The sequence below is a fragment of the Xenopus laevis genome, chromosome 4S, assembly GCF_017654675.1.
Source record: "Xenopus laevis strain J_2021 chromosome 4S, Xenopus_laevis_v10.1, whole genome shotgun sequence".
In the NCBI taxonomy this organism is placed as follows: Eukaryota; Metazoa; Chordata; class Amphibia; order Anura; family Pipidae; genus Xenopus; species Xenopus laevis.
Genome location: NC_054378.1, coordinates 85,163,523 through 85,176,097, shown reverse-complemented (window position 1 = coordinate 85,176,097; position 12,575 = coordinate 85,163,523). Strand labels below are relative to the sequence as shown.

The window sequence follows — 12,575 nt, the reverse complement described above, 5'->3', positions numbered from 1 at the left end:
TTCCGCCATTGCTACACAGCAGCTTGTTTATATGAACTATAGTAGTGTTTCTGAAGCAAACAGATCAGTTTTATCAGTGCAGGGCAACTACATGATTATTTCATTACTTTAAAACCATTATGGTTCCTTTAAGCTGCAAATTTACCAAATAAATACATTTACAAAGGAAAGTTCTCAAACTGATATGAGTTACAAATACTGCTAAATACCATCCAGTGAAAATGGGAGTAAGTGTTCTGTGAGTTAATGATAAGCACAAAACTAACGGAGCACCACGGCACAAACTGACAGACAGACACAATGAAAAGCAAAAAAAAAATCCTTTACTACAAAGCTCGGCAACAGGTTTCTGCTACTGCAAATGAGCGACATTGGATTTCGCATTGTAACAAAATATTACAAAGTTAAACAAACCATTTTAAACCCCCAATAATTATTCAGACCGCCGTTTCTGGCAGCTATTACTTAAGTTACCATTAATATCAGGTAAGTGGTAATAAGCAGAGATAAAAAGGACCCCGTTTGGCATTATTAAGCATATATTAAATAGAAAATGTACTCAACATTCATAAAAAAGTACACAAAAATGACAAGTTCACTGTAAACTTTACATTACAATAAAGAGTAAATGAAATACTGGGTTTCTGCCGACAGTCTGTACAAAAGAACATTCCAATATTCTTTCCTTCGTGGCCTAGGCACCAGAATCACCACACTCCCATCATGTGCCAGCGAACACAATCTGGCACTTTGGGAACTGTCATACAGTTTACAGGGCTTTAAATATTTGCTGCTTCCGAAAGAAATAAAAAGCAACCAAATATACCTTACAGGAATATTGAACGCACCTGTATAAACACGATATACCAGTCTGGAATGTGTCGAGTTAGAAATATGCAGCAAATAACCCAATTTTATTCTGATGGCTCAATATCAACACATTTAAATAAAAAGGTTGTAAAATATCAATATATTTTAGAACCAATCAGAGCGGAGTTTATAGTTGAGGTAATTTGTCAACTGGTGTGTCAAACTTGAAGTCTGCAGGAAACAAGTCAGGGGCTCGTGGGTATATTAGTCTGTAAGATTGTCTGATGGTCACATCCGCTACTCCTGCAATGTCGCCAATTTCTATAGGGGGGAAAAAGAAAAAAAAAAAGTTTTCAAACTGAATATGATGAAATGCATATGATGTCGACAGTGGTATTAACAGTATATTTTCAATTGTTATTCTTTAATAATTCAACAAAAAAAGATGAAACTCTAGAACATGAACTTTCTGTTCAACATTTACTGCTTGTATGACAGTTTCTCTATCAGATTTTCCTAAAACAAATAGCTTACACCGGGCGGCCATTTTCCCTCTGACACATCATCAGTAACCTTGACATGTGCAAATAGGACACGTATGCTGTAAAGTTTGTGCCATGCAGAATGCAGGGTTACACCGGCACAACATACTTTGATAAACAGTTCTGCTGGGGTTGAACACTGTAATGGTTAAGCTGAGCTCGGGTGAAGTGGTTAGGAGAAATCAATAGGATCAGACAGCTAGAGCAGAGTTTCTATGGGAACCAATAATGCTATCTCTTCATTGGCTGTTAGACTGGAGGAGGTGTTTAGTAATCTGAGAAGAACTGCGCATGCCTATTAGCCAACAGCCAATGCAAATTCCTGAGGGAGGGGGCGAGTGGGTTAGAGGAGGAGAATGATTTCTAAATGATTATGGGGATGCTGCAGTCTTACTGTTAACATTTTAACAACCAGAGTGGCAGTTATCTAATGATTTCAAAGAGGCTGTTCATGGATTACGTGTGTGCGTGTGTTTACATGTCCTTTAAAACTTCCCAGTACTCGCTCATTAATAATCTGTGAAATGTAATTCAGCTACAGCTGTGGCCCAGTAGATGATCATTATTTTAAAATAATTTCCATCATCTCTCAAGAGTTCCTCTCCTAGACATTTCTATTTAGACTATACTATGCTCTATATCACTATTCATCAGCAACTGTCTGTTCAGACATGTAGGATAAAGTGACATGTAGCCAAGTTCTAAGTGCATAACACATTGAATTTTGATGAAGACCCTGGATATTACCTACCCTTTTGGGTTCTCTTCTCAGCAGATGCTTGAGATGCCATGTAAATGGCAGCAGCTGCCACAGAGATTGGACTTCTCCCTGGAACCAAGTCTAGTTCCACAGCTTTACGTGCAATGTGAGTAGCTGCCATCTGCACCTGTTTGCTAAGGCCCAGATTTGAGCAGAACCTGGACATAAAGTCTCCAGTAGTTATCAAATCCACATTTGTCTCAAGAGCTTTCAGGATGAGTTTAAAACATCTGCCAATTTCCTTCTTGGAAATTCTTGATACAGCACAGATTTCTGGGAAAAACAAATGAAATATTACAGTGTATATATATATAAAGCATTACTTTCTTCACTGGCCAACTCTCAGAACACATCTCTCGTGTACATATGGTATACGCACTATGTATGTATCACTATTTGTTAGAGATATTGACACCAGAAATTAAACCTTTTTTTAGATCATAATATTGTCTTTGCATACGATTTATAATTTTGCCATAAAAGTATTTGCCTGATGCTTTTACATTACCTTTACTACCCTGTTCCTCTATGAGGGAGCTGCCATATTTGTACAGCAGTAGTATCTTAGCATTAGAAACTCTGACAGGTTAAAAAGGGACAGTCAGGTTTAGGAACTTCAAGTAACAGCATTACAACAGCAGAATTATCCGTGAAAAGCAATCGACACAACCTAGAGGTAACTTTTAATATAGATTAATATTTTAAAAAGAAGAAATTTAGCGTCAGTATTACTTTAAAGGGGTGGTTCACCTTTAAGGTAACTTTTAGTATGTTATAGAATGGGCAATTTTAACCAACTTTTCAATCGGTTTCAATTATTTATTTTGTATAGTATTATAGTTATTTGACTTTTTCTTCTGACTCTTTGCAGCTTTCAAATGGGCGTTGCTAACTCCTAAAAAACAAATGATTTGTAAGGCTATAAATGTATTGTTATTGTTAATTTTTATTACTGATCCTTCAATTCAGGTACTCTCCTTTTCATATTCCAGTCTGTTATGTAAATCAATGCATGGTTTCTAGAGTAATTTGGACCCTAGTAACCAGAATGCTGACTTTGCAAACTGGAGAGCTGCTGAATAAAAAGCTAAATAACTCAAAAACCTTAAATAAAAAATGAAAACCAATTGCAAATAGTCTCAGAATATCACTCTCTACATCATACTAAAAGTTATATGAAAGGTGAACTGCTGCAGTGCTGTACAATACAAAAAAAAAAATCCCAGACCATATGAGCCCACATTAAAAATGTGCAAAACTAAATTAAGTTGACCTTTACCTTTAAATGTTCTAGGGACTCCTTCCTGTCTGCAGGCGATATAGAGGCATGCAGAAGCTATAGCGTCATTACTCCTCCCTTTTAGACTTTTTTGCTCATATACCTGCTTAAATAGGTTATTAGTCCGATCCTTCAATACAAAAACAGGGAGTGAAAGAGAAAAGAAAAGTCAGCAATGTCTTTTTATCCATGAAGATTTTTAGCATCTTTATAGAAGGTCGTTACTTACAACTATGTTGCGAGGAAGGTTAATTCTGTCCGCCATAGTTGTTATTTCTTTGAAAGCATTCATCATTGCTCTGTCAGAACTGCTCATTGCTCTGCGATTTTGATATTTGGAGTTTCCAAATTCATCAAAGCTTGCAGCGCCAGTCCCCTGAAACAGCCATTTTAAACACATCATATACACACAGTATAAATATATTGAATTATACACATTTCTAGGCTACCTGTGCTTTTTTCAGTATTGTAGCTAGAATGGCTGCTCCTACCATTACTTAGCAGCTTGTTTCAACTACAGCAGTGTTTCTGAAGAAAAGACAAAACTTACCTGTGTAGGGGAACCGTATATTATATTTTGACTAACACCAAAAATATAAAGTGTTTTACTGTTCCATTAACGAAAAGAACTCCCTTTCATTCTATTGTATATTTGATATGTATTAACTCTAATAAATGTCACCTTGCCAATCATTGTAGTCAAGTCTCCGCCGCTTAAGAGAGGATTTTGTGCATCTCCAACTCGAGAAGGGTCTTTAGCAGCTTTGTCATTGCTAAATGTTCTCCATTCAGACCCAACATCAACAACGCGATCACCTGAAGAAAATCGACACTTGCAGTTATACATTCCGTCACACCTTCAAATTCACTTCACATGATGTGGGCAGCAATATTAGAATGTAAAATGCAGCGGCCTTCAACTTTTATGCCTCTTGAATTATGCTTTATCTATATGGCACCAACATGTTCTGATTATACATCATCTTGATCAGTCTAAACTGCCTGTCACTCAGGAAGCTGACAACATTGCCTATCCATCTGGATTTTTATCACACCAGGGTGCAATATTTTTCACACATTTTTCTGTTCAACACAAGCCCAGTGAACTCAAACACAGATTTATCTTTCAAAACTGATAAAAAAACGTACCCACTACCAATCCGCTCTCTGAACAGATCATATCCCCAGCTCTATAATCTTCTACCAAAAGGGCATCAGCATGGTTTGGGCAAGTGACCTTTGGAAGTGCATCGACGCTGTTTGGATTTAAAAAACAAATAAATTGGTTATATACTTATGCACTTTTCACCAGATCGGTAAAAGATCAACTTTGTTTAAAGAACAAGTAAACCTTTTTTTTCTAACTCTAAAATATAAACAGCCCCCAGAAGAACATAGTCTCTGCATTCAGTTTCTTTCGGTTTCTGAATAACAAGTTGAAATCTCCAGCTCTTTTCACCTACTTGCCGCTCGAGTGGGAATCTCCGTCCCTTCTTTCTGAGCCATCCTTATCTCTCCAACTAGGACTGTAGTCGGAGAGGAGCCTGCTGCATGTGCAAGTGACATTATGAGAGAAGCACGAGCAGGTTTTTTTCCCAGCAAAGCCTATTGCTGTGTGCCTGCCTCACTCACTGCTCAGTCCAGTTCTCAGCACATGCCAGGAGGATCCTCACAAAGAGGTTCTCTGCTACTGCACTGTAATGTACCAGCTTCTTGCTGGCTTAAACATTTTGATTTACGGAATAAAGCTTTTTTAGTTCATTATAATTGTTCCTGCATTGTGCTGACATTACAATTTGTGAAAGAGTTGCAGTACTTCACATTGTCCCCTTCGTTAATGACCTTGTCAAAACGCTTTTCATGCAGGAGCCACTAGTTTGGAATGTGCCTGGATTGTGCAGTTCACAGAGATTGTGAGTAGAAACTTCTTCCTGCTCGTGAAAGCGAAAAGCTGTCCAGTATAGTATTTTGCACGTTGTGGGTACATTTTTCTCTATTTTAATTAATTTTGGGCAGATTATTCTATAACAATGATAAAGAATGTTGGAGCTCTTGGCATCCAGTGGCTATAATAAGCTTATTAAGGCATGCCTACAGATGGACAGCCCTGCCCTATCCAATACTGGGCATAAGGATTTGTCAGTATTACTATTTGGTCTAAATAAAAGCACACACAAATACACAATTCTGTTCGCTGGGGAAATGATTCAAAGTGTGAAAGTCAGTCTGATTACAGCTGGCAACTAAAGGAACAGGCGTTTATGTCAAGCCACAAGCTAAAACTACATAAACGTTTGAGACCATTTTTTGTGTTCAGAATCCTGTCCCATGAGAACACACTAAAATGAACTGCAGTTCAGCAACACTTGGATTGTCCCAGCATCATGCTTCTATGCATTTACCAATAATGGAGCATTTGTCAGGACTGGTGATTGAGCAGTGAACATACTGCCCTTAAAAGGGGAAGTCTAAAATAGAATAATGCTAGAAATGCTGTATTTTGTATATTAAACAGAAACATGAACTTACTGCACCACAAGCCTAATCAAACAAATGATTTATGCTTTCAAAGTTGGCCACAGGGGGTCACCATATTGTAACTTTGTTAAACATCTTTGCAAGACAAAGACTGTGCACATGCTCAGTGTGGTCTGCTTAGGGATCGTCATAAATGATCAAAACAGAACAAGTCAAATGATATCTGCCAGAAGCCGATACAGCAAGACTGATTAATAATCAGAAAATGCAGACTACACTGGGCCCTGTGTTGTCATGTAATCTAATGTGGATTTTATAGTTTTTGTATGGTTTAATATAAACTTTCTACAACTCTGCAGAACCAGTGGCTGCAGCAAAATAATCCTCCAAATAGAATCATAATTTATCTGTTTAAATCTGGCTGCATGATCTTTGTCCCTGCAGCTGGAGTTGGAAACAGTAAAGGGGATGCAAAGCCAAAATAAAATCCAGTACAAATTCTCTACACAGTCGCCAACTGCTCTACAGGGAAACAAACAAAGCTGCTTGAGTTCTGCATGGTTGGGAAGTAAGGTGGGGCTCCCAGTGCTGTTCATAAGTATGACTGTTTCCCTACAGAGCAGTTAGGGACTGTCTGACAATTCCTATCCCCAGCAGTAAATGAAGGGAGAATTTCACTGCATACAGTCAGGTTTCTTATAAAAATTGTACACATTTTTTAATTATAGTAAAATGGGGTTTTATTTTTTTTGTCTTTACATGCCCTTTATGTTGCACACTGCAAGTTAATTTCATCAACTGTGCAAAGCCCATTTATATTACATGAGCCAATCACATGACAAGTAAAATGCCTGTATAAACCAGTAGAGCAAGGTCACATTCTGATTCATTGCTGATCATATTCATTGAAAGGTGTAATACATTACTCATACTTTCCTCTACTATACTTTCACATCATGTTCCAACTGTGAAAGTGATTAAATGATCTCCACAACAGTATGTATTTGTATGGAGTGGTATGTCTGCATGCAATAAAGCAAAGTGTTGGGGGGAGTGTTGAGCAGTCATCCCAATCGCTGACCATGCTCCCTCGCTCATTGATTTTTTTCTTGATCAGGGTCAAGTGGCGGCTTTAAATTGTGCAGCTCTGTGAAGCAATGGGGCTTAGGAATGCAAAGATGGCAGCTACACTGTAAGGAAAATGGGTCAATGTGTGGCTTTTCAGGAGAGCTACATGAGACCTATCAATCTGCAGTAAATCCTTTAAGCTTTCATCTTCCCATAAACCAGGCAAAATAATAATGGGAATTAAAGGAAACAAGTTTTCAGCTGGCTTATGGTTTGAGAGTTTATCAATGCCCTAAAGTAAAATTCTAAAAAAATAACTTGCGAGATCAGTTTGCTAAACTGAAAGGTTGGTATACGAGAATGTCAATACAAGTAAACATTTGTTGCTGCAAGAACTCACATCTAACATCCAGCCAAGTAAAATACACCGTGGGAATGACTGCAATAGATGTACAAGAGGCATCAGTATACTATATGGACTGTACAACTTGTATAATTGGATACAAACAAATGATCCTTTATTCATCACTTTACATCGCTTATATATCATTCACTTCCGCTGTTACTAGCCTTTGAGCAAAGGGAGGGTGCCAACCTGTAATTTGCCCAGTTTTCTTTAGCACAGACAACATAGGCGAAAGACCAGAGTTGCATTAGACTGCAGACCTACTGCCAGACATTAGTGCAGTTAAGCCTCCTACATCTGAAAGTGCCATGCCAGGGAATTTATGGACCCATGTAGCTCTGGCTGAAGAAGTCAAATGTAGGGATGCACCCAATCCAGGATTCGGTCTTTTTCAGCAGGATTCGGATTCGACCGAATCCTTGTGCCTCACCAAACCGAATCCTAATTTGCATATGTAAATTAGGGGCGGGTAGGGAAATCATGTGACTTTTCATCATAAAAGAAGATTTTTTTTTCACTTTCTCCTTTCCTGCCCCTAACTTGCATATGCAAATTCGGATTTGGTTCGGTATTCGGCTGAATCTTTCACCAAGGATTTGGCCGAATACCAAATAGTGGATTCGGTGCATCCCTAGTCAAATGTAATTAAAACCCAGGAGAGAAGTGTATACATCAAGGTTCTTAAAGGGATCCTGTCATGATTTTTATGATGTAGTTTTTATTTCTAAATTACACTTTCCATTACAAATAATTCACTCTACAACATAAAATGGCATTCCTTAACCAGCAAGAGTATTTTTTTTCGTTGTAACATTGGTTTTTAGGTGCCATCTAAAGTCATTTTGCCTGGTCATGTGCTTTCAGAAAGAGCCAGCACTCTGATGGAACTGCTTTCTGGCAGGCTGTTTCTTCTACTCAATGTAACTGATTGTGTCGAAGTGGGACCTTGATTTTACTATCGAGTGCTGTTCTTAGATCTACCAGGCAGCTGTTATGTGTTAGGGAGCTGTTACCTTCCATATTACTTCAACTTGCAGTACAGCAGTGACTGAAGTTTATCAGAGCACAAGTCACATGACTGGGGGCAGCTGGGAAACGGATATGTCTAGCCCCATGTCAGATTTCAAAATTAAATATAAAAAATATGCTCTTTTGAGAAACGAATTTCAGTGCAGAAGTCTGTTGGAGCAGCACTATTAACTGATGCATTTTGAAAAACAAATTTCCCATGACAGTTTCCCTTTAACTATAGATCAGAACCCAAAACTGGGTCACTTAACAGTGTAGCTTCTACTACAAAACTGAAATGAGGTGCATAATTATATCATTAAATTAGGAATAAATAGGCCACAAAGCTGGTTCTGTTCCCTGGATAAAAATGCTAATGTAAATCTGAAAAAGAAAAATCAAACAGGATCCACTGGAAGAGCCAAACTAAGTATTGGTGTGACATGGCTATAAAGTGGTGATAAGAACTCATGGCAATTGTCCAGTGTGACCATGAAGTTCTGGATCCACTGGGTAACAATAGTTTCCTGGAGGCTTCTATGGTTTAATTAAAAAATGGCAGGGAACCGTTTGGGACCGTGTCCAAAGGGTATTTATAAAAGGCGAACTTATGGTCACTAAGAAATAAATTATAAAATTCTATTATATTGTACTAGTAGAGCAAAATAAAACTTCAGAATATATACATTATGGAAATATGGTTTCCTTATTTTGGATACAGAAACAATACCCAGCAGCCATTTTGTAGAGGCAATCATCAAGGCAAGCTTTGCAACATCCTAAACTTATATGAAAGAAGGAGCCAGTGCTACAGAATTATACACAGGAGAGATGGGAACTTGGAGGGCAGTGACATTGAGGAAGAGCAGAAATGAAAGTGAAAGTGACTGCTGTACTTGTGGCACAGACTCAGAAAACAATTATATGATTGACTGCGGAGAATTATAAGTGCATTAACAACAGAAAAATGTTGTAATAATAAAAGAATTTGGGTTTCATGTTTAATTTTAAGAAGACTTTTATAATACAACTTTTCTACTATCTGAATGACTGATACACATTTAACTAGGTTTACAAAGATTCTTCCAGCATTATTGTGAAGTTCTGCACCAGCCTGCGTTGTTCGCCTTCCAAACACTTTTTTCAGTTAAATTTTCAGATTGTTATGCATAAGTGGTGACTTTTTCAATTGCTTTCCATCTTTTATTTTCGGTTTTCCTAACTATTTAACATTTATTTTTTCCAAAATTGAAGTTTAAAGGGTTTAAAGGTTCACCTTTTATTTCGTTTTTAGTATGTTATAGAATGGCCAATTCTAAGCAACTTTTCAATTGGTCTTCATTATTTATTTTTAGTGTTTTTGAATTATTTGCCTTTTTCTTCTGATTCTCTCCACCTTTCAATGGGGGTCATTGACCCCATCTTAAAGCAAATGTTCTGTAAAGCAACAAATGTATTGTTATTGCTACTTTGTATTACTCATCTTTCGATTTAGGTCCTCTCCTATTCATAGTCTTGTTTCTTATTCAAATCAATGTGTGGTTGCTATGGTAATTGGGACCCTAGCAACCAGATACATTTCTCAGCCATATTTGAGGAATATTAGCAACTATTATAAAGGAGACATATAGGATAAATGAAAAAAAACAAAAAACTAATTTTGTAGGCAATTATAAATAATATAAGGTGGTGCTTTAACATGGTGCTAAAAATGTATATTATCTTTAAAACTAGCCCCTTTATTGGAGCTCCCTATAGATGTTCTGAGGTCCCCATCTGTGTTTCAAATGAGGGGTGGGCGTGTCATAACAGCCCCTGCCAGAAGCACAGTAGGAGCGGGACAGCCAGAGTCCTGCAGTCACAATAGCAAAGACAGGCTTCAGTTCCCTATCAGGTCCTGGTAGCTGCTGATTGGTTCCTGTCCTACAGTGCAGTGAGCCGAGTGCCTGCCAGCTCCCCTGCACAGCCTGGGAATTCAGGGAGCAGGAAGTGGAAGGGAGGGATTATTAGGGTTTTTGCAGAAATATTCAATAAACCAGCCTGAAACACCACTTTTTTTTGCACAATTCTCCAATATTTAAAGGAGTATAACGCACTGGTACATTGTTATTTTTTTTTTTTTTTTTTACACAAAACGTCTTTAATGAAAGGGATTCTCAGGGATTCTGCTCAGCAGGGACAAAGATAAACGTAAATGTATGGATTTAAAACAGTTAAGAGTCTGCGACCCCCCTTCCAGAGTGGCTTTAGAAGGTGAAAGAGGACATTTTACACTTCAATATTAGAGAAATGGTTTCACGTAGAAAATAGAAAGTAATCGGAAAAGTCTATTTCTGGTGGACAGTCTGAAACCAACGGAACTGAAAAAAAGTGTTTGAAGGTGAACAACTCCTTTAAAGTACAACATATGTTGAGGTTCCCCCTTTCCTTTGTTCAAAGGCTACAGATATAAAGTCACTGCTGTATCAGCCATTCAACTCCAGTTTCCCAGAATAGTCACCACAGGCACAAAGTCTATTCTGGTCAAATCTCTCTCACTGGCCGTCAATATAAGATTGTAGAGTATTTCATCAGGGCAATTAAAGTGGACCCGTCACGCAGACATAAAAAGCTGTACAATTAATGACCTTTTCAAATTAAACATGAAACTCAATTTTCTTTTTTTGAGTTAAGCATTCATAGCTGTTGTAAACTAATTTTAAAATCTCAGCTGTCAGTCAAATATTGTCTGTCCCTCCTCTATGCCTTAGGCATAGAGGCGGGGCAGACAATTACTTTCACTTTCCATTCAGCACTTCCTAGATGTCACTGCTCTCCCCACATTCCCCGTTCTGTTAACCATTTAATGTGTAGCCAGGGCATGGGGATGGACATCAGGTCCCCCATTCTGGTGCACAAACAAGATTCTGAGTTGATGCAAGGCTTGTCTTAATAACAGTGTCTCAAAATGTCTCCTGCCTGCTTGTTATAATTATGAATTTCCAGACTGAAGGACACAAGACAAAATTTTTTACAGTGTAATTAAAGTTTATTTTGCTTAGGCAACATGATAAAATAGGATTTGGAATTACTTTTTTGGGTGACGAGTCCAGTTTTAAGTGCTGCCCCCAAATGGCACCGTAACTGGACTCCATGCTCCACCTGTAGATCCCACTGAGAATACACAGCACTTATCTGCACCTTGGTGGCCTCTATCTAAGTCTACGAGGAAGAAAAGCCCAAGTCGTAGAGGTAACAGTGCCCCCCCACTAATGGTCTGTTCCAGAAGTACTTTCTTCCCGGCCCACTCAGAGGACAAGACACAAAGGCTACAGAAGGTGACGCAGACGGTGAAGTGGACCGCACTAACCAGCACGCCATCCACCCAGCGACTAATACGAAGTTCCCGGGGACTGTGACAGAACAGCTGCTGTTTATGACACAATACGTTCTGATGCCGGGGGCGTTGAAAGATTTCAAAGTTCTCAAAATAGCATGGCCGTAGGAGAAAGCGAAAGTCTATTCAGAGCACGACTACACTGCATGCTGCCCCACGGACACGTCGCAAACACAACTCGTAAACCACCGTAAGACGGACAGTATGCTCACCGACTCGTCGACGCCATGACTGTTTCCTTCTACCGCCGACTTTTCAATCAGCTTTTAAACAAGCCCCCGACAGACGGCGCACTCCTGCCTATATAGACTACCTGGTCACGTGCCCAGTGATGCTGGACGACGGACGTAAAACGTAAGTCATTTGCTCGCAGCCCTGACAGCTAAAGAAAAAGCCGCGAGAACTTGCTGGCGTCTGCGCTTTTGGCGAGGTGCAGTGTGGGTATATTCAGCCTGGCTACATTGCGGGTACATTTGAAGTGATTTCTGTTTGTTTTTCAAGAACTGTGACCACAAGAATGCTTGTCAATGCTAAATACGACGTATAATTGTGCACGTCCTATTTTATCTGCATTATCTGTGAGCACAGTCCCCATAGAGCTGGTTCAGGACAAAGGGGTTGTTCACCTTTGAGTTTGAGTTAACTTTTAATATGACGTACTGATACTGAGTGATATTCTGAGACAATTTGCAGTTGTTTTTAAGTTTTTTTTTATTATTTGGGTTTTTTAGCTTGTTGTTCTGCGGCTCTCAGTGACCCCCATTTGAAAGCTGGAAAGAGTCACAAGAAGAAAAAATAGTTTAAAAAATAAAGAAAAACATTGCTTAAAATTGGCCATTTTTATAACA

At 38.6% G+C, this 12,575-nt stretch overlaps 1 protein-coding gene across 2 annotated transcripts; it reads right to left on the bottom strand.

The window, feature by feature from the left end:
• Positions 1 to 303: 303 nt before the first annotated feature.
• Positions 304 to 11,965, bottom strand: gtf2b.S (general transcription factor 2B S homeolog). Of its 2 annotated transcripts, none has more exons than XM_041591381.1 (7): positions 11,701 to 11,927; positions 4,541 to 4,647; positions 4,074 to 4,207; positions 3,621 to 3,767; positions 3,392 to 3,521; positions 2,104 to 2,385; positions 304 to 1,131 (listed from the first exon to the last, which is right to left on the bottom strand). In XM_041591381.1, the coding sequence occupies exons 1-7, from the start codon at positions 11,709 to 11,711 to the stop codon at positions 998 to 1,000; spliced, it is 945 nt and encodes a 314-aa protein (XP_041447315.1). In that variant the 5' UTR covers positions 11,712 to 11,927; the 3' UTR covers positions 304 to 997.
• Positions 11,966 to 12,575: the final 610 nt, after the last annotated feature.